The sequence below is a fragment of the Solanum stenotomum genome, chromosome 1 (assembly GCF_019186545.1).
Source record: "Solanum stenotomum isolate F172 chromosome 1, ASM1918654v1, whole genome shotgun sequence".
NCBI classification, from domain to species: Eukaryota; Viridiplantae; Streptophyta; class Magnoliopsida; order Solanales; family Solanaceae; genus Solanum; species Solanum stenotomum.
Genome location: NC_064282.1, coordinates 4,681,933 through 4,704,375, shown reverse-complemented (window position 1 = coordinate 4,704,375; position 22,443 = coordinate 4,681,933). Strand labels below are relative to the sequence as shown.

At 36.3% G+C, this 22,443-nt stretch overlaps 1 protein-coding gene across 9 annotated transcripts; it reads left to right on the top strand.

Moving 5' to 3' along the window:
* The first annotated feature begins 101 nt into the window (after positions 1–101).
* On the top strand, positions 102–18,014 carry LOC125861316 (DNA repair protein REV1). Of its 9 annotated transcripts, none has more exons than XM_049541247.1 (25): positions 102–349; positions 547–691; positions 1,060–1,175; positions 1,273–1,349; positions 1,450–1,949; positions 3,059–3,202; positions 3,369–3,501; positions 3,589–3,677; positions 3,782–3,832; positions 3,909–4,112; positions 4,877–4,996; positions 6,290–6,382; positions 6,882–6,941; positions 7,022–7,108; positions 7,240–7,323; positions 7,412–7,484; positions 8,111–8,179; positions 8,260–8,358; positions 8,861–9,091; positions 9,205–9,275; positions 9,398–9,996; positions 12,055–12,115; positions 15,793–15,888; positions 16,020–16,092; positions 17,978–18,014. In XM_049541247.1, exons 1-23 carry the CDS (start codon positions 147–149, stop codon positions 15,847–15,849), a joined length of 3,366 nt encoding a protein of 1,121 aa, XP_049397204.1. In that variant the 5' UTR covers positions 102–146; the 3' UTR covers positions 15,850–15,888; positions 16,020–16,092; positions 17,978–18,014. The 9 variants fall into 9 exon arrangements, with proteins under 9 accessions (XP_049397204.1, XP_049397209.1, XP_049397225.1 ...); XM_049541252.1 differs by having other exon boundaries at positions 17,927–18,014; XM_049541268.1 differs by having other exon boundaries at positions 8,260–8,346; positions 15,793–16,092.
* The last annotated feature ends 4,429 nt before the right edge of the window (positions 18,015–22,443 follow it).

Below are 22,443 nucleotides of genomic sequence, written 5' to 3'. Positions count from 1 at the left end.
AAATTCGATTAGCGTAAAAATAAAGCTTGAGGGAGACGCGTTTTAATGCGCAATTTCTTTAGTATAAAACAGTATAGTTAACTCATAATAATTGTAAGTTTCTATTATCAGCGTTTCAATTCAATTTCAATTCTCAGAAATCGGAGATGAGCATGGAGGAACACTCACGCTCTGCCAACTCCGGCTCCAATTCAAAACGAACCTCAAATTCCAACAGGAGTAACAATAGCAATCAAAGCAACAAGAAGAAGAAGACGAGTCAAAATACCCTAGGCATGGCCTGGGGTGCCAGTTCTCGCTCTGCTTCTCGTCCCGCCTTCAATAATGCACCTTTCTCCAATTTTGGCAGGCAAAATATTACTTATTTCTTTATTTGCACTAATTTTGCAAAGTTTTGTACATTATCTTGAATTTTTGTATACAATCTTGAATATTTATACACGATCTTGAAAATCAATTAGTTTTCAATTGATTTTGAATAGACTTTCATCAATAAAGAAAGTTCGTGTTGATCTTCTTATTGTGGCTTTTGAAACTTTGATGTAGTTACATGGCCGTCAAGAATCAGAAGCTTCACGAGCAGTTTGAGGCGGAGGCATCAAGCACTTCTATCAGTGGTCCAAATTCTTCAAAACCTATATTTCAGGGCGTATCCATTTTTGTTGATGGATACACGGTTCCTTCCAGTCAGGTTTATTACATTATGGTTTCTTTTTGGTCTATTTCATGTGATTTTCTTGCCGGGGATTAATATGTTATGGTTGCTTCAAGATTTACGACTTAAAAGATCCTGAATTGAACTATGAATGATGTCGAATACTGTTTCATCAATAAAAAACTTCTCTAACTTTTGAATTGGGAGACTAACGATTACTTGTATTCTTGTAAGGAGTTCATTTCAGTCTGCATGTAAACCCGTATTCAAACATCCATCTTCATTGTAATCAATACCTTGACTATATAGCTATCGTATTCTTTTCTGTACGTCACTGGATTTTCTCAGATGGAAGATTAGGTTGCTTCTCTTGTAGTTTATTGATTTCAACAATGTCTTTCCAGGAACTTCGAGGATATATGTTGAAGCATGGAGGCCATTTTGAAAATTATTTTTCTAGGCGTCGTGTTACTCATATAATATGTAGTAATCTTCCTGACAGTAAGGTCAAGAATTTAAGGTCAGCTGTAAAACCAAGTTCAATCAGTTTCTTATTTTGTATCTCTGCTGAAAATAGAAGTTGTGATTATTTTAAGATTGGTTTGAATTTGATATAGGTCCTTTAGCAGGGGACTTCCAGTTGTCAAACCCACATGGGTGTTGGATTCTGTCGCTGCAAATAAGCTTCTGAATTGTAAGTTTATATTTCTATGACTTGATTTTTAATGCAAACCAGCAAGTTGTCCACTTGTTTACTCTTATGAGCTCTTCTATCATTGTTTTGTTGTTTTCAGGGGTTCCTTATCAGCTTGATCAGCTTGCAAGTGAAGTTAATAACCAGCCTAAGCTATCTGCTTTCTTCACAAAAAACATTGCTTGTAATGATGATACAACAACATGTTCAACTATCCAAGCCACATCTAGAGTTGGGAGCCCATTGTCATATTCTGGACCAATTGAAGATCCTATATCATTTGAAGAGTGGCAATCTGCAGAAGATTTGGAGCCTTGTGCTCTACAATCTAAAGATCTAGTGCAAACAAACTACAATGTAGATAGAGTTGAGGAGTCAAGTTGTAGCATAGCAATGCAAGAACTGAGTGATGCTGCAAGTGGAGATGGAAGCCAAGCTCCATTTTCAGCACCTTCCAGTCCTCATAACGATGCCTCAGTTTGTAGCGAATGGATGAGTGATCCCGTTAATGCGGGCCCATCAAATTTAAAGATTCCTAGGTCTCCTAATCAGCAACATTCAACTTTAGTTGATGCTAATTTTGTGGAAAATTACTTTAAGGTACATATGTTGCTATCTTGATATTGGCTTTGCTCTTGCTAGAACATCTTGTATTTATCTCCCCCAAAGAAGCAAAAAAAGAAAAAATAACAAAAAAATTATTGTAATGAACAATATCTACTCTCAAGTTCATTTTTCTTTTTTCCTTATTGCTAGAGGCGCTGGAAAGTTAGTTTATATTGTTATCATTGTTAAGTTAATTATCATCACATATTACAACACCTCTCTGCATATATAGCCTGGATTTTGGAGCTCACATGTAAATTTCAATGCGGACTAATAAGTCTGAAAATGGGCTTACGAAGTCGATTTTGAAAGATGTGTTAAGACTAAACATCCAACCTGAACTTTGAGGCAATGGGTCAAGTAACTTAGGATGAACTCCCCAGGATGCCCTTTACACAAACAACGTGGGATGTAGTACACACACAATACATGTATGGGATGTTATGTATCTCCAACACCTTTGATAGGTGAAATGCCAGCGCATGTTATGTTTATCCTAATAGGGCACCAAAGAGGGGCCTTTCATGTGCAAAAAGCTTTTTCTCAAAGGATAGACAAGGCTGAGCTCATAAAGAAAAACATGTTGAAGGGTGATATGACATTGGTATTCTTTTTCACAACAATTGCCAAAACAGTATCCACATGCACATAGCAACCGTCTCTTTTTGGGTTAAAATTTCCTTTAACTACTGACCATTATCAACTTACTTTATGCTTTTGCTTCTGCTGTTGCTGGATATGGGATGACAAAATGATGGACCTTTCAAGATTGTGGAAGATCTAATCTTAATTCTTTTTTTTTTAGTTGAGAAAAAACCGAATACAAAGAATCAACAGCCAACTCATCATACCTAGATATTGTGTTGCTTATATTACTTCTATTAAATTCTTGGCATCTAGATTTTCTTGGGCCTTCTGATGCGATGAGACTACTTGATTTTGCTTGTGGATCTGTTATTTTGAATTTGTTTATTTGCAGCTATTGCATTGTATAACTAATATATATAAATGTATGTGCACATTGATAAGTAATTGCATATCAAATACTAAAAGCACCTTGTGACAAAGTGGTTGACGTATTCCTCGTGTGCTTTTGCCTTCAGCATTCGAGGTTGCATTTCATTGGGACCTGGAGAAACCGGTACCGTAAACGATTTCCTAGCTCCCCTGGTGGGTTTAGATGCACAAGTTCAGGCCCTAGTTCTTCAGCAACAGCAAATAAGACAATGATTATTCATGTGGATATGGTAATTTCTGCTTCGATGGTCTAGAAACTTAACTTGTCCTCTTTATGTTGTTGTGACTGCGTCTATGCTCTGGCTCTCCTCCCTTCTCACTCTCCTTGATCTAAAGGTATCTCATATATATGTTATACTACCTGTCTCTGTAATCAGTTCAACTTTACTTGTTCAGGATTGCTTTTTTGTGTCTGTGGTCATTAGGAATCGCCCCGAGTTGAAGGATAAACCTGTTGCCATTTGCCATTCAGATAATCCACGCGGAACAGCTGAAATATCTTCAGCGAATTATCCTGCTAGGGGTTATGGTCAGTCTTTCAGTCAGTAATTCAATCTTTTCTTAAATATTATCCTGTATTCGAAATTTGTTCGTCATTCAAGCTTATTTCTCATAGGAGTTAAGGCTGGAATGTTTGTCAGAGATGCCAAGTCATGTTGCCCTCACCTAGTAATTCTTTCTTATGACTTCGAGGCTTATGAGGAGGTGGTCATGATATTTCAGTTTATTCATTTTGTTCTTTTTCCCCTTTCAATTGAATTCTTTTGTATTTGGATATCGAGTCCTATAAAATCTGATTTCATTTGCAGGTTGCTGATCGCTTTTATAACATATTGCACAAGTACTGCAACAAAGTGCAGGTATGGCCTCGAAACTGCTTGTTGAACAACTTCGTGATGTTCTTTTCTCTTGATTGATAATTGCTACTGAATGCAGGCCGTAAGTTGTGATGAAGCATTTTTAGATGCCACTGATTCTGGAGTAGAGGACATTCAAACTTTTGTCTCAGTGATCAGAGAGGAGATTCTTGATGCGACAGGCTGTACTGCTAGTGCTGGTATTGCTGGGAATATGCTTATGGCGCGTCTTGCTACTAGGATTGCAAAACCAGATGGGCAGTGTTACATCCCTGCTGAGAAGGTAGCTTATTTCGAGCTGTCTTTTTGATGTATGAAGAGGGGGGAGAACTTATGTTTTGATCTTTGTCATCTAAATATGTGTATCTTCTATTGTATTACAAAATACAATTTTGCTGCTACATCTTTATTGGTTGCATGTCATTGCTTTCTCTTTAACTATTTGTAGTTAATCTCTTCTTACCCGATAGTCCGCTAGGCATTGTAAATTTGCACGTACTTCTAGAAAGGACATGTCTGCAAGTCAAATCAGATTTTATTGGCTCCACTGTCATAAAGCGAAGTTTCTGCCAGGGCTTCTCCATGCCCTTGCCACGTGAGCTGTTTCTCCATTGCCACATGAGGCTTTTTTTGGTTCACTTTGTTTATGTCCATCCTGTTCAAGCATGATTACCTTTTCCGCTGCAAGAATCTGGAGTTAGATGGAAATCAACTGAATTCTTGAATTATTTTACTAATTTTTGAAAATAAATCACAACTTTCTTATTACCATATAAAAATGTAAAACAATCTGCGAATATTTTATGAAGGATAAGTCCCAGAATAGGGCTATTTTGATCACTTAGTTTTGTCCCATCACAGATACTATTCTATATCAAACACATTTCTTTTGTTTTTACATCTTTGTTGATTTACTACTTCCTTTTTGATCATCTTTTATTTTAGTGTCTACTGTATGTAGTGGCAGAAGAGGAAAACAAAGACTTGAAGATCATTTTAGAGAAGTGAAATAATTGTTGTGCTGATTTATCTTGTTGGCTATATTAGGTGGAGGAGCACCTGTGTGAACTTCCAGTAAAAGCACTTCCTGGAATCGGTCACGTGTTGGAAGAGAAGTTGAACAGGAGACAAATCACAACTTGTGGGCAGCTGCGTATGATTTCCAAGGTTCTCATTGTTTAGTATTTGTTTCCTTCTGCAATATATTGGTAATTGCTCTCGCGGTTTTGATTTTCTATCTAGTTATAGTTTGTTTACAACAAGCACTGTTCTGTATCTCTTTTGATCTGGTTTCCCTGAGATATGTTTCATGCTTGAAGAACCACTACAAGAGTATTTCATGAATCATTGAATCTCTTGCTACAGAGATCTTCTTGTTCATTGTATGTTTGCTAGTATATTTGTTTATAAAAATAATAAGATAATGGTATTTATTAAAACTAGTAGCTTGAAGGTACTGCAAAATTGTATCAAGGGATATGTTTGTAAGAGTTCATAAGCAGAATTTCTCCCAAGCCGGGTGGCCTAGCATTTAGGAGAAGGAGTGACAACCTTGGAAACCAAGGATTGCAGTCTAGCATGGACGACACTAGTTGAATTATTCCGACCTTCCTACGCTATGGAAGGAGGAGGAAGGTGTTGTGGTGGTGTAGTGTTGTTTGATACCTAGGCCAGTGGGGGTTGCAGGTATTCAGTGGATTAATCTTCTTGTTTAGATGCCTTCTCCATCCAAAGCTCTCCATGAAACTATATTTTCCATTTCTTGTGAAAAAAGGTTTCAAGTTTGACAGGTAATCTCAACTATAGCTAAAAAATGAGGTTTGTTATTTTCATGCTGTCTGCTCGAGTCAGAGTCCTCTTTGCCACTTGTTCCCTAGTTTCATGGGCCCATGTTAAGTCTAGCATCCTTGGAACCTTCATTTACTAGAGCTGATGAAAAGGTACATTGTTTATTTAAGATGGCATTTACACCTATTTGGCTTACTCAGCTCCTGGAGTTTATTTCAACTAGTGATGTTTTGTTAAACTCATGGTTAAAATGTTCCCAAATGTATGATCATTCAATAAAATGAGAATATCTTGTCTAGTGGAAACTAAGATTAATCAGTGCTTAAGAAATTCCTTATTGGCATGGGGGTTGTTTCTTTTGAGAACGAAGTGTGTCGAACACATTACAGCACTTGTTTGTTCGTTGATTGGTTATCTTTTCTTAGAATTGCTCAAGACTTGTCTTATTGATTAAAGAAGTGATTTTTTTATTGGTGAATACTTTCATAATTTTTTTGCTGTTATTCAGCTGGTCGAGTGGGATGCTTTTCTCCTTCATATGATACTTATCGATACACCAATTGTGGTGGCACAAAGAATGCTTTATATATGTGGCATGCCATGTTTTAGGGATGACATGCATTATACTCAATATTGGACTATATATCTCCTACTCATTTGTTGTGTTTCCAGGAAACTCTCCAGAAGGACTTTGGTTCTAAAACTGGCAGTATGCTATGGAACTACAGTAGAGGGATAGATGACCGGTTGGTTGGCATGATACAGGTTAGGACCAACACAGAATGTCTTACTTTATTGCGTTTATTTGTAGGCTTTTCTTTTGGATTTTTGTCATAGTCACATAACTGACTCACGAACTCCCATTGACTCCTTTATTTCACTGTTTCTTATTGTTTTGAATATTGGAAACTTGCTTAATGATTGATGAGTGTTTATTTTGCCTCCTGTGCTGCTGGTTGCTTCTAACCTGCGTCATTGATTCTGGTGCCGATATAAGTATGTCTCTCAAGTGGTATTGTGTGTGTGTTTATATATTTATGATATTTTCAGAGCAAGTTTTCGTTCTGTTTCAAATGTAGTAAGTAGTACATATACACTTGCATCGTATTTCTGTAGAGGTCTTAAAAAGCTGTTCTAGTACCTGTCAAAATGAAGCAGATACTGGTTACATGTTTCGTGAATCTGCATCATGAAGTTTGTCATTTTGTTTATAATCAGTCATGCATTCAAGCCAAATATATAAACTTCTCGATAACGTTTGCAGGAAAGCAAATCCATAGGTGCAGATGTTAACTGGGGCGTGAGGTTCAAGGATCTGAAAGACGTTAGATCTCCACTAAATATCATTGTTGTTTTGGCCCTTTGTACTAATGCTTATTGACAGTAAACACCTTCTCAATTCAGGTACAACATTTTCTGTTAAACCTTTGCAAGGAGGTTTCATTACGTTTGCAGGGGTGTGGAGTGATAGGGAGGAAGTTTACCTTAAAGGTCTCTGTTTTTTGCCTTATGAAGCCACTATTTTTTTATTGAGATTATTGTTCATTACTGAGAACTTTTAGCATAAACTAGTTGTATAGTTGGTTCTTATGCTGCTTTTGCACCTATATTTATCAATACAGATAAAGAAAAGAAAGGGTGATGCAGGGGAGCCAGTAAAGTATTTGGGCTGTGGTGTTTGTGATAACTTGAGCCATTCTGTCACGGTATTATATTTTCTGTGATAACCTCGTGCTCCATGTTTTCTAACTGAAGAAATTTCTATTTCCTTTAATTTCATTATGCCACTTGTAGGTGCCATTGGCTACAGATAGTGTTGATGTGCTTGAGAGAATTGTTTCACAGCTTTTTACGACTTCACACGTGGGTAATTGCTTTCCCTATGTGAATGATACACTTTAAAATAAGGGTTCAAATCGGCACCCAAGAGTGTGGCCTAGTGGTTCAATGAACTGGGTGCAAACCTTGGAGATCAGGTTCAAATTCCAGCAAAGACAAAAAAACACTAGGTGATTTATTTCTAGGGTGAATGCCAAAATGGAAATGGATTATCTTTAGAAATTTTAGCTGATTTCAATGATCTGGCAGAGAATGCTATTTGCATGAAACTTCAAAAACCTTATATTTAGCCTGAAAGGAAACTAAAAGTATACTGGAGCAGCTCTGATGCTGATGAAACATTTAAGTGCAACTTTGGTGTTCTTTGGTTTCTGCATTAGTGGCATTTCTCTTTTCACTTAATTTTTAGACGAATCAGAATCAATCACGTCATGGTGAATTTTGAACATTACAGACCAAAATTTTTCTCTAAGGATGTTAGAATTCCCTTTGGACCAAGTGAATTTAGAGTAAGAAACTTAGATTTTTCTTCCACATCAACCATTTCTTTGTTCCGCAACAACAAAAACATGCACAGTGTGATCTCAGTATGACTTGTAGTCTACCCTGTTTTCTTCTTCTAATATAAATGCTGTTTTGACTATTGCTGTGCAGATGTGGAGGACATACGAGGCATGGGATTGCAGGTCTCAAAGCTTGAAACTGCAGATAGTTCCAAGCAAGGTCTTTTCTTTGCGTTTCATATATCTCTCTATGCCAGTTATGAACTGGCTTTTCTACTAATTTCATTGACATAAATCCAGGCAAAGAGAGATACTCCATCAGATCTTGGCTCACTGCTCCCTCTACTAAGACCAATAACCAAAACAGAAGCAGTAGTCATGAGAAAGGTGCTGATGCTGGTTTGACTTCTTCACTTATTTTCATTGGCTTGTCCAAATATTTATTGTCTCTAGTCATGCCTATTGCTTGATAGAAATATTTCCAACACACTTAAACTGGTACTGAAACTCTATTGTGGTTCCTTCCACTGGCTGTGTTCTAGCTCATGAAAAGTGGTAGACCTTTTAAAGGAATCTCTTTAATTTGTGTGTCCTAAAAATACTTGAGGACATCATAATTGTTTATCTTAGATTGTTTCCTTTCTCTGTACAACACGAGAAACTCAATGGGATTTTTATTGCAGCAGCACTGATGGATATGAAATATATTTTTTAATGCTTCTGTTAAAAAGTTAGTATGATGGTCTTATGTTTCTTCTTCATGTCAATTTATTCCAACATCGATTCTATGTTTTCAACAAGTTCTTACCTAAAAAGTATCGTCTGAACTTGTATTGAGTTCATTTTCCACTGAAGACATGCTGGATGTGTCTGAATTCGATATGCTTCTCTGATATTGCAGCTAACAGTAAAAACAGTGTTGATGAACGCCAGGCTCAGTTGCAGGGTGATTCAAGTACACCTTTCATTGAAATGACTGCAGCGTCGCCCTCTGGTACTGCTGGAACTCTGCCTCCTATGAACGAACTTGATATTGGAGTTATAGAGTCTCTTCCTCTTGAGGTCTTTTCAGAAATTAATGACATGTATAATGGAAAATTGGCTCATTTTATTAATGAAAAGAGAAGCAAAGGTGAGGATGCAGTCCTTTAATTTTCAGAAGGCAGTTGGTTAACCCAATTAGCTTATACATATATACCATTTTGTTACAAGATTTTGCCTCACTTCTCATATCTTTTAAATTAGGCGTATCAGGAAAAGAAAACATATCTTCTGTTTGCCCTGCTGCACCTGGTGAAGCTTTTGCTGCTCATGAGGTATCTTTAGTTTTTCTCCTCTTCTTGGGCGAGCTTAGTATTTGTCCTGGTTTAATATTGGTGATGATGTTTTTCTTGTTTCTACAACCTCATGGTGTTGATTCTGGTGGATATAATTGGAGCATCAGTATAATGAAGAGGAAATCCAAGTGGTCTCTTATCCTAATAAGCTTTTTGCTGATATGAAAAGTGAGACAGTGTCTGATGCTAGTGTACCAAATATGGACGTGGTTATTAATGCTCCTGTCTCAGGAGGCATCAGTCTAATGCCTTCTTCTCTAAGTCAAGTAGACACCTCAGTTTTTCAAGAATTGCCTGAGGAGTTGAGGACAGATATACTTGAACTCCTCCCTGCACACAGGAACACTGAAGCTTCACTAGATGCTTCCTTGGTCTGTGCTAATAATCAGAACTGTAGTCCTTCTATTTCAAGCATTGATTTGTGGGTTGGAAATCCACCTGAATGGATTGACATATTCAAAGCCAGCAATTGTCAGATTTTGTGCGTTTTGGCAGAGATGTATCAAAGAGCAGGGGAAAAGAAACAGTTATCTTCTGTACTGCAGAGGACTATGTCTCAGATTTACATTCTCCCTGATGTCGGTACTGATGGATGGGATGAGGCTGTTAGTTGCTTATGCGAGCTTATCAAGCAGTATCTAAAATTAAAAATTTCAACTGATATTGAAGAGGTTTACATATGTTCTTGTCTTTTAAGAAGGTATGTACCAGAGACTAGACGTATCTGCAGTATGTGTTCATTTTCTTCTGCACATCTATTTTCTTGGCACTTGCTTCTGTATTTCTAATCCTCTTTGCGATCGTAAATTTCTTTCTTGATGCTATTGTATTCCTTTCATCCTTGGAATCTTAAAGTAGAAACACAATGTGGTGTTATTTATACATGCAGAACCCAAGGTGATGAGGAAATTAGACTGCCACGAAGTGTAGTTTTCCAAGTAAATATTTTGATAAGATTTCTCAAGTAAAATTTTGAAGGACACATACTGGCAGACTTGCGGTCTTTGTTGTATTACACAACGACTACACCTCAATCTGAAACAACTTGGGGTCGGCTATATGAATCCTCACCTTTCTATTTAAGCTCAACTCATGTCATCATCATACCAAATAAAAATTCATTTCGTATAGTGATAACACTTTCTCTTTCTTAGCGCTCCTCCCTCCTTGTATAGTAAGGGCTACTTTGGTTGCGCAGCTTTCTCTTTATAGGGTGACTTGACTCAGCTTGATTAATGTAAAAAATAAATTAAATATATATAACAATAACAATCAATGGTATTAGAAGTTCTCTAACAAGTCTAAAGCCTATTCTCATCTAGTAGATATCATCTATATGGATTTTTTCTTCAATTGTATCCTATCTTTAGCTAAATCTCCATTGATTCCAAGAAATTGTAGGTCTTTCACGACAACTTCCTTCCATGTGATTTAGGTCTACCCTGTCATCCGTTTTAACATCCTCACTCAACATAATTGCACACCTACGTACTAGTGCATCATAATTGCACACCTACGTACTACCATGACATCATCTCGAGCGACCTCTCTTTTTATCTTCATTGCATGCTATTTGCACCTTTTGGCAAGTGACCATTTTTAATCTTATCGAATATTGACTGCACATTCATTTTAAGAATCTGCATCTGTGCGACATTCATCCCATGGATATGTTGGACTTAAGCAACTATCATATGACATTGTCGGTCTTATAGTTGTTCAGTAGAACTTACCTTTCACTTTGGCAGCCATCCTTTTACAACATAACACCTCAGTAACACATTTCCATTTCAACCATCCAGTTTTATTTTTATGAGTAACATCTTCATTTATTATTCCGTTTTCTTGAAACAACAAGCCTTGGTGTCTAAATTGTTTGTATTTGGGCACCGCAATTTCGTCGAGGCTCACCTCAACTTTATTCTTCTAACTAAACTTGGTGCATATATTCACTTTTATTTCTATTTTACCGAAGATCCTTACTCTCTAAAAGGCTTCTCCATAGTTCATGCTTTTGGTTGACGCTCTCGCTAGTTTTGTTGATTCACACTATCATCAGCAAATAGCATCCACCATGGGACCTCATCTTTTATTGTGTGGGTTAGCTCAACCATAACTAGGATAAACAAATCGGGGCTCAATGTTGATCCCTAGTGTAGATCCACTGTTCTGAGGAACTCTTTTGTATTTGTATCTCCTACTATTATTCTCATGTAAGTGATGACTCCTTAATACATGTCCTTTATGACATTGATATATTTAATGTGAAATTCCTTTCTTTTCCCTCACCCATCGAAGGACCTTTTGTGGTACTCTTGTCATATGCTTGCTCCTTCCACAATAAATAAATAATAAATAAATAAAAAGAAGTATGTTGTTAAATGTAAGTATTAACACAGGAGACAGGGCTTCTCCTGTCGTTTACCTTCAAACAGGGGGACATTCCCCACAACAGCTGGTGAGGAAGATTAACTGGAGGGACTCTTGAAAACTGTCTTTCCAACTTCATCCTCTTTTTTGTGGTGCTTTTGGTAAATACCTTGTCTAGCACAATGATGACATCTCATCAATATTTTTATTGTTTGGATATTTTGGATTCCTTTTGCATTGTTTTTTTAAAAAAATTAAAATAATACTGTTTACCTCTTTTACTGCAAGCAGTAGCACAAATAAATATGGGAAGTGTAACAGGGAAAATGCATTCGTGATTTGTTATGAATGAAGACTGGGTCTGACATTATTGAGATTGTGATATCAGGTTAACTGCAAGGTCAAAAGTTTTCGTAGAAGTTTACAACAACTTGCTTCCACATTTTCAGGTAACAATAAGTTGTTTCATTTATTTTCTTGTTGAGATGTGTATCCATATATAAAGAAAAATATGGTTCGGATGATCTTCTTCTCAAACTTGTCTTTCCGACTCTTAGTGGAAATCATGAAATTTAGCTATACTGGAAGCAAATATGTTTGCTGGCTGTCGGCCTTGCGAGATTAAGCACATGATACTTGTTTAGGTCCCTTTATGGTTTTTGCTTATAGTTACAGTCTGCAATGGTATCACGTTGTAAACTGTTTTCCCTTGTTTATGGCATGTTACCAAAAGAATGAAATGACTCGTATGCATTGTTGAAAGAATTTCTACTAGATATTGATTTAACCATATTTGCAGAAAACGGGGCAGGCTGTCCTGCTGTTCTTGTTAACCCATTAATTGATATGGTTTCTTCTAGATTCTTTCTATCGTTCTAGGGAGTTTTACTTCTTAAGAGTTGTTTAATTTTTTAACAATACATGAGGGTGATGATATTGCGTAAGAATGCTGTGTGTGGGATTACAATCTTGCAGACTGCAGTAGTTACAATACATTGTGATACTTCATTTATGAATATTGGAAAATGTTATTGAAGTCTACCCATCTAGATTGTTATATGGGTGGCCAATTCCCCACCATATCTGGTACTGGTGTTGGATGTTGACTATCCTCTTTTTTGCCAAATCCATCAAAAACTCCTTCAAGTCTGCAAATAGGGAGTACCCAATCTGTTGGTCTGCTGACATATGTTGCATGGAAAATTGTTCCAATCTTTCAGTTAACAAGTGTGTTGAAGTCCACATTGGCTGTGGGGAGGGAAAGTTGGTCTCTTTATATGGTCTGGGGGCAATCCTCACCTCATGAGCTAACTTTTTTAAGTTGAGTTTTGCCAAGGTATCGGAGCAGAAAGAATTAAGTAAATAAAAATGTGCTCTGTATGGAAAACCATCAGGAGAATGTGGCCTGATTTAGTGCAAAGGTGACCTTCTGAGTGGGGAATGGTTTGAAGACCAGTTTCTGGAATGAGACCTGGTTAGGTGATGTAAATCTGAGGATACTTTTTCCTGATCTGTACATTATCAGTCTACAGCAGAATGACACTATAGTGCAGATGTGGAGCCCTCAAGGTTGGGACCTTATGTTCAGAAGGGCTCTAAATGATTGGGAGGTTGGAAGAGTAGCAGACCTACTGCATGCTTTAAACTTGTTTCCAGGCACTGTCACAGAGCCTGACAAACCAGTTTGGAGACTGCATAGCAGAGGGGTTTTTACAGTTAAGTCATGTTATTGGGAGAGGAATACCAATCATTTCTTGACAACAGTTTGGCCCTGGAAATTAATCTGGAAAATTAAGGTTCCTTTAAAAGTTGCATGCTTCACTTGGTTGGTAATTAGAAGAGCTTGTCTCACCCATGAAGTGCTACAAAGAAGAGGTATACAGATCTGTTCAAAGTGCTACATGTGCGGACAGAAGACTGAAGTAAATGGTCATTTGTTTCTGCATTGCAAGATAGCCACAAATCTGTGGAACATGTTCGTTTGGGGTTAACTGGACAATGCCCAGAACCACTTTTGAGGTCCTAACACACTGGCAAGGAATCGGAAAGAGAGGATCAAAAGAAGACTGGTGGAAAAATATCCCTGCTTGCATATGGTGGACACTATGGAAGGAAAGGAATGGGAGATGTTATGAAGGAAAGGTTAGCAGCCCACAGGAGATCAAGATGAGATGTCTTAGTCTTTTGTATTTTTGGTGTAAGCAAAATTTAGTGGGGGAAGTAGATAGCCTTGTGGAGTTTAAAAGCCAATTGTAAATTTAGTTGTCTTTTTGGTTTTGAGTATGATGGCACCCCCTAGGGGTTTGTAAATCCCACCTCATCGATTTTGATGAGTCTTTTGTGTGAATACAAAGTTGCCTATTTAAAAAAAAAGGTAAAGAAAAATGTGCTCTGTGTAACAACTTAGCTTTAAGATGAGATGATACCATATACTACATCATGGTAGTAGATCGCCCATTCTAATTTTTGGTTTACCCGATGTTAGGCCCCCAACTTGTATTGTCCACGCTCCAAATGTTCAATCCTGGGCATGCGAGGGGGTGTGGAAGTCCCACATCGATTGCGTGAGGAAAAAATCTCGTTATATGGTCTTAGGCAATCCTCACCTCACGAGCTTGATTTTGGGGTAGAGCTAGGCCCAAAGTTCATTATCAAAACGGTTGCACATGTGTTTATGTTCTTCTTAAGTATGTTATGGTCTCACTGTGTACCTCAATTAGTTTATTCCTTTTCCCTTTGTAATATAAGGGTGTCAAGCAATGTTGTGAATGGCCCTCGCCTTTCGCTTTTGGCGACAAGGCGAGGCACTATCGCCTATCTGCAGCTAGGCGAGGCGAGGCGATTTGAAAATGGCGAGCTATGGCGACGAAAAGGTGATGGCGAGGCGAGGCGACTGGCTTCGCCTTTTTTTAAAAAAATTATTTTTTAAGGTCTTATTTAATAATTAAAAGCCAAAATTAGGGTTTTTTTTGGATATTTTTGCAAACTTTCACCTTCGCGACCTTCGCTCTTCTTCTCCTCAGTCGCGACCCCTTCGAGTCGAGAGTCGAGCTTCTTCGCGACTGCTGCCAGGTACGAGACGAGACCTCCTCTTTTCTTCTTCTTCAGTTCTTCTCTTCTTCTTCGCGACCTCCTTTTCACTGTGCTCTGTTTTCCAGTGGTAATGTAGTAGTGACCTGAGTCCCCTGTTTTCAGTTGTCGTGAACTGAGTGCTCTGTTCTGTTGCAGTGCTCACTGCTCACTGAAATCTGCCTGTATTTTTTTAAAAAATTTTTTTAATCCTTCTATAATTATTTCTTCCGTACTTAATTTAGCTTTATACTAATTAATATAGTATTTAGAGTTCTAGTATTGCTTTTAGAGTTTTAGAGTTCTAGTATTGCTTTTAGAGTTTTAGAGTTCTAGTATTGCTTTTAGAGTTTTAGAGTTCTAGTATTGCTTGTTAATTGTTGTCTTGTGAATTATTGAGTCATTCAAGTTCTACACTTTTAGTATCTACTATTAGTTTTTGAATTGAAAATTTGCTAATATATGTTATTGCTATTAAGATTTTGGATATTTATATATGCAATTAAAATTTTAATTTTTTGGTATTAATTGGTGCCTTAATTCAAAAAGGCGAGCGCCTCACCGCTCGCCTCCCTTTTGTCGCCTTTCGCCGTCCAAAACACTGATGTCAAGTTTAGTAGTTAAATACTGCTTTGATAGAACCAGGGCTGTTCTGGTTGGAGTTGTCTTTGCCGCTAAATAGCTTCCTTTGGTCCTCCTTTTTAATTAGTAACTGCAGGCTTTTAGTTGCAAACCCAGTTAAACTTTAGATGATACTTAAAATTTTAATTGTAGTTAAAATCTATTTTTTGATAGTGGTTAAGAAGACTTGCTTAAAAAGGTAAAAGTATAAAGTTAGGGCATCTTTTCGGATATATTGTTATTATATCTGGATGAGAGAAAATGTGAAGTAGCAATAAAATAAAATGAGTGTGACATCTTAGAATGTCTTTGAATTTGAAACTATTGGTTTAGATAAATAGCAATCTTTTCTTTACAATAACAAATTCAAGTTTAGAATCTACTTTAACAGTGAATTTGTGACCTAACCTGATCAACTTTTTATCTCAATTTGTAGGCATCGGTTAGTGAGAACTATGGTGGCAGCTTTTACATTGCTTCTGTGACGGAATGATGTGTGTGGCATGCCTTCTTTACCAAGAAAAAGTGTCAGGTGCTCTATGCCTACAAATCCACATTCTGCCTGCTCACTTGTTCTACTTGTAAACTGTGTATCGATGCAAAGGACCTCTTGTACAAAAACTCACACCTGGTTTAACAGAAGATCTTGTGAACTTTTGACAGTACCACATGATGTTAGAGGAGCCCTGTTATCTTTGACGTCCAGTCTCCCAGGATAGTGCCTTTGGTTATGCATGTGAGTGCTTCTTCATTCTACACTAGCAATCTTTCTTTGAACTTCCTGGAACTAGTTTCTTAATGAGCATTTACTAAAAAATGTGAAAACTCTATATCATCAATCTTGCTTTTGATTCCTTGAGAAATTTATTGAAGGGAAAAGGGACAAATATACCCTCGAACTATCATAAATAGTATGCAGATACCCTCCGTCATACTTTTGGAAATTGGTGCCCCTACCGTCAAAAAACTAGAGCATATATGCCCTTCACTCTAACGGAAGACTAAATAGGGACACGTGGCGCAATCTTATCCGTCGATAAATGTCGGATCGGTGGATAAGATTATGACACGTGTATGTCCGTTAGTATAAAGGGTATATATGCTTTAGTTTTTGGACGGCAGGGGCATCAATGTCCCAAAAGTATGACGGAGGGTATTTGCATACCATTTATGATAGTTTGGGGGTATATTTGTCCTTTTTCCCTTTATTGAATATGTAAGTTCTCCTTCTTCTTGATTTCTCTTCTTTCCCTCTGCTCATGTGTCTCAGTAGTACCTAGATCTGTCCTTAACTTTAGGAGATATTTCCTGATTTCTGAAGCTGTTAATTGCTGCTTTTGTTTTGTTGAAGATTTTGTAACCTTCAAGTGGTCATTGTAAACCAAGAGGGTGATAGGGTATTTTTAATCCACATTCCATTTGTGATTTTTTGTATCTTCTTTTTATTTTCATATGTTACTTGTAGTTCTCGCATTTTTCACTTATTTCCTCTTTAAGTTGAAATCTCATATAGTGTGGGGGACCAGGTTAAAGTGATAGAGCTTGAGATCATCATGGTAGGTACCTGTGTGTTACAGAAGTGTTATTTCCAATTTGTGTTATGTATACGTTTGTCTTCCCTCTTGCTTGAAGTCGAGCGGGGCTTCATTCTTTGGATGGATAACGTTAGGTGAAATGAAGTCATGAACTGCTTGAATCAGTTAAACAATCTATTCATTTTTGTCTTAGGCTTACTTTGTGGAGGTCCAGATGGTCATTCAACTATGGTCTCTTTTATCAGAAAGCCACTCAATTTGATTTTTAACTGAAAAGTCACTCAACTATGAGTTTTTACTTACGAAGTCACTCTACCTATTTAATTGATTTTTTAAATTAAAATTCGCTTACATGAAATTTTTATTTCTAACCAAAATTTCAAAAAATAAAAAAATGTCCATCTAAACCATTTAATGACCCGCCCACTTAGCCCGACCCACTAAAAACGTGATCGGGATCATTGAAATTATCATCCTCTACCTCACCCACTATATTTTCTTGGACAACCTCTATTATATCATCCCTTAACTCAGTACACATCACCTTGAACTTTTTCAGCTAGCACTATGCTTTAAAAAAATTCAAACAGTGACGTTCAAATAATAAATCCTAACTATTATATTTTGGGGGAAAAGGGTAAAATAACAGGGTCACTATTGGTATCCTTTTATGTAAGACTTTTGAAACAACTTTATTAATAACACTGCTCAAACTAGTAGGTCTTACATCTCCAAAACTGAGAAATTAGTGTGGGTGATGTATCTAGGGAGCTCCTGTACTACAAAAAATGCTTTCACCAGTTTGATTACATCTGTTTTCACAAAAGCTTGGTTGTTAAAACTTCTATTTTGGTATGCTGTCAAGAAAACTGGTTTGACGGAAAGCAGTGCCTGTTTGTTCTCGACTTGCTTGATTCTTCTGTTTAAGGGTATATTTATCTGCCTTTATGTATGCTATGCTCTTCCCACTTCTCTTCTTTTCTAGTTTAATTTTGCCAGTGATGATAGTGCTCATCTTTTATTTTATTATTACAGAAAGGAATTGTAGTAGTCTGCATTTATCTGTACTTTGGCGTTATTGGTCAGGCCTCACTACACTGTAACTGCTGATTGGAGTGAGGAGCAGTTTCCATGGTTGTGGATTGCTAAGATGCAGTGTTGAGGCAGACTAATGGTTGGTGCTAAGTTCATGGTTAACCCAAATTAAGTGCTAGAAGGAACTCTTTAGAGTTCATTAGACTTCTTGGACGGTAATATCTTATGATCTGATATGACTATACCAAACTTTGGTATAATAAGTCATTTTTATTGTGTTTGCATGTCATAAGATATTAGAAAATGACTTTTCTCTCTTTTCAACTGAAGTTATTCTTCTTCGTAGGTACGTAACTTTTTGACCTCATATCACTGCTACAGTCATTGTACTTGGATCTGATGTGCTTGAGCTGAGGGTCTTTCGGAAATAGCCTATCTACCTCAACGAGGTAGTGGTAAGGTCTGCGTACACTCTACCCTCCCCAGACCCCACCTAGTGGGATTTCACTGGGTATGTTGTTGTTGTTGTTTATCACTGCTACAGTCAACACCTAAACGTTATTATCCATCTTTACTGTTCGAGAAATTTTCAGAAGGTATGTCGTTTTTCGGAATATATCTTTTATACTGAACACTGCTTGTTTTGTGCCGAGTCAGGTAGATAATTTTCTGAATTTTGGGTAGCTATTTTGTTTTCATGAAAAACGGTGGCCTGTCACGTTCATAAATTAAGCTTATATGCAAGGGTAATCCATCACCTGGCTTGACCATGAAAATTAAAGAATACCTGCTCGTGCTCTCATATTAGTCTTCACGTTTTGCCATTGCATTTTTCGAACAGCGCGCAGCATATGTTGGGACTGTTGACCCATTGAAACCGTACGGTTGCTTTTCAATTTTTTTGATTTCATTACATAGATATAGTTCTGTTTGCTATGGAGGCTGCAGTTTGTATATTTCGTTTGTGAATATACAAATAGGGGTAAGTATATACAAATTTTGTATTTATACATTTAAGGATTTTTTTAGAGTCTCGTTTGTATATTTTACTTGCCAAACATGGTAATTTATTATGTATTTTTCATAAATTGTATATAAATAGCGGGGGTTAACATATCCAATATTTTGTATTTATACAATCAGAAATTGAATTATGTAAATTTCGTATTTATACAAATTAAGTGAATAGCAAGAATTGGGGAAATTGTAGTTGCGATTTACAATTTTCTTAAACTGTAGCTATAGTACTTAATGTAAGGTAAATGTTTGTTATTCTGCATAATTTTCCCTTCTTATTAAATGCTTACATATCTTAGTCCCATGGATTTGGTAGTCGTCTTGATTGAATTTTAGATTGTGTCCTAACATGCCGTCGAAGGAATCCTGTTGTAATGTTCACATTTCATTAACTATCATGTGTTTCATGGTGGTTTAAAAATCCGTGGAAAGAACGTGTGAAGACTAAAGAGTTAATATTCGTGCTGTCAAACTGAAAAAAACAACAGTAATTAATAACTTGGTAAATCTGATGGTAGTAAATGGATATATACACATTTTGATAGTTTGTGTTGGTAAAAGGATAATAGACTTTATACTAAAAAATTAACATTTGCAATGTAGTCGGTATATCTATTTTTTAGTCCAATTTATATTCGACACTTGGGCGAAAGGTAGATAACTGAGGCAACTAATCTTTGGTCAAAATTTTCGTATCAAACCAGCTCATACAATTTTGTAGGGGAACGTGTACATTTGTGAGAACACCAATTTGTCTGTGGGTTGGAGGAAGGGAGGCATGTTTTCGACCAATGTGTTTGTGGGGGAAAGTCTTGGTAGACTCTTCTTATTTGATCGCAATGTGAAAGACTCACTCGAAAAAGCGAAAAGAATAAATAAAAAGAGCGGCGATGTGTTACAAAATGACTAATCTATCTATAAACGGAGATCATGTAAAACCTTTTAAATAATTTTGTACCGTAGCTCCCAGGTGGGTGCGTCAAGGAAAAGAACAAAGTAGCGTTTATTTGGTTTGTTGCGGTGGCAAAAATAATTATAACTGTGACATAACTTAATGGTTGACTTTATTATATTTCGGAAATTTGCGTGTTATTCTTTACGTGATCGATAGAAAATGGATAGACGCATCTATAAAAGATAAAAAAAAAAATCCTTTAGACTAATTAGTGCTCACATAAAAAGTTACTGTATAAACTATATATCCGTGATCACCATTAAAACAGTAGCGTAAGTGCTTAACTTTTTGCTTATCATTGTTTTATATTTACAATTTTGAAATATTCCTTTCTTTTTTAAAAAAAAAATGAGACATCGACAAAAGAGTTTAATATTTGAGTTTTGACTATGGTACGTATACGGATCGAATTTCCGTCATTCCTTTGGAGCTGATGGAGGAATATAATTATACTGAATGTTCCTTTGTTTGACTTTTCTAAAATTCTTTCATAACATGCGCCACATTTATATACCTGTATGATTTAACGTTTTCAAACCAAAAATTATTCCAATCTTTGAAAAAGAGACGTTCAATTCTTCTTAAATATTAGTCAAAGTACAAGGACATCCAAAGTCCAAGAAACATACCTTTGTTACACCAACCCCCATGCTACTTTTTGTCACCTTTATATATTGACAAATCCTTCTTTCTGAAACACAAATCAAACAACAAGAATTAGAATTTTAGCATTTTCGGGTCGATCGCTCTTTTGCAAGTGTTCGTCTACCAAAAAAAATACAACGACCGCAAAATGAATAAGAGTACTTTCAAGTCTTTTCTAAATGCCTTTGCAATGATACTCCTTTTTGTGTGGCTTTCAAGTTGCATCAAAGTGGAGGGGTTAAGAAACCTTAAGGAGGAACACTCTTTGATTACTTCAGTGGTAGAGAGTTTAGTTAAACAAAAAGCATATTCTGGGCCAAGTCATAGGGGTAAAGGTCACTAGTTAGCTAGCAAGCTTCAAGTTTGTTTCATTCTTTTTAATCTTCTTTTATGTCATAATTTTGTTATCCTAGTGGAAAAAAGAGAGATTGTCATATTGAGTTTCGATGAAATTACTTTATTTTTTAGATTACTATACATCAGGTTTGATGTACGAGAGCTATATTTGTTGTTGTTGTAACTTAACTTAGCATTAAAAGAATTTTAATAATGTCCGATGTACAGAACATCTCGCGCTACAAGTAGACGCGTCTACCGATAAGTGCGGGCTGCGGTGTGTTGCTGGATGATTTTTCTTTTTAATATTAATTTAACTTTTTTATCTTACTAAAAATATGCTAAAGCAACTTATAAAAAAAATACTATATATATGTTAAAGTGTCCAGAAAAACTTAGTTGGGCATAAAAGAAGGCAATGTCACTTACAGTATCAGTGCAGCAAACTTATGGCCCTTTTTACTTATTCAATTTGGATTTTGCATATTTCTGAAAGAACTAATGATTGACATGAATATTTTACTATAATATTCGTATTAATTGAAATATAGTCTTAAATCTTAAAAAATGGCTAGGGGAATAAACAATTAATGTTGAGAGTAAAATAACTCTTGATATGTTAAAAGTGACAAGTAAAAATAAAAATACATATCTTTAATATCATAGACAAAATAAAATAAAATATGATAACTAAAAAAGGTTGTCAAAGATGGTCATATATTTCCTTTAGAAGCAAGCTCGGGGTTTGGGCCTCAGATATATGTTACTTGGACTTGGGCCTAACGAAACATTTAAGCTTTTCACGGGTCGGAATTAGTTGGTCCATGCAAGAAAAGTGAATGATTAATGGGAAAAAAGCTTCTTGTGGCAAGAGTTTGGAGTTTAAACTATTTTCACTTGTCAAACTTCGAACAATTTTTTTATCTAAACTTATTTCAGCTTTAAAAGATGGCTATTTCTTAATTATATTTTTGTCTGATTTGAAATTGGACCATTAATCCACTTGTAAAGTTAGCCCTACTACTTTGTGTTATTAAGGACCAAAACATGAGGTCAAGTAACTTTGAGGTACCAAACCAATCACCTAAGAATAGCCCACCATTAAATTGTGGAATAGATACCTGTAATAACCATAATTTTAATTATTAGATTTACAGGATTTTCTCAAGTCATTATATTTTTGAGTTACGAGTCTATTTGTTGTTTCAATTACTCTATTTAAGAAAAATTAGTAGAATCGATTTAATGCATTAGAAATCTTTTTCTTAACGTAACCGGCCAAACACAACTAGTACATTGGACCATCAAATCTTCACGCTTTCCCCCATTATTGCTCCACTTGTCGTCCTCTCCTAATCAAATTAATTATGTTAGGCTCACAAAGACAAAACAAAAGATTAGATTTGTCACCAACCAATTGTGGCATCGTGGTAACTCATCTTTCATTTTTAATAATAGGTTTCACATTTGTCTTTGTTAGGGTGCGTAACTAATTTTTCATCAGGTTTCACGTTCGTCTTTGTTAGGGTGCGTAACTAATCTTTCATCACGTTTCACGTTCATC

Excerpts from the sequence above, each read along its gene's own strand:
- LOC125861316 (XM_049541247.1), top strand. The coding sequence starts at position 147 with ATGAGCATGGAGGAACACTCACGCTCTGCCAACTCCGGCTCCAATTCA. Across the intron at positions 1,176-1,272 it reads AGTAAGGTCAAGAATTTAAG|GTCCTTTAGCAGGGGACTTC; the intron begins GTCAGCTGTAAA and ends AATTTGATATAG. Across the intron at positions 4,113-4,876 it reads GTTACATCCCTGCTGAGAAG|GTGGAGGAGCACCTGTGTGA; the intron begins GTAGCTTATTTC and ends TGGCTATATTAG.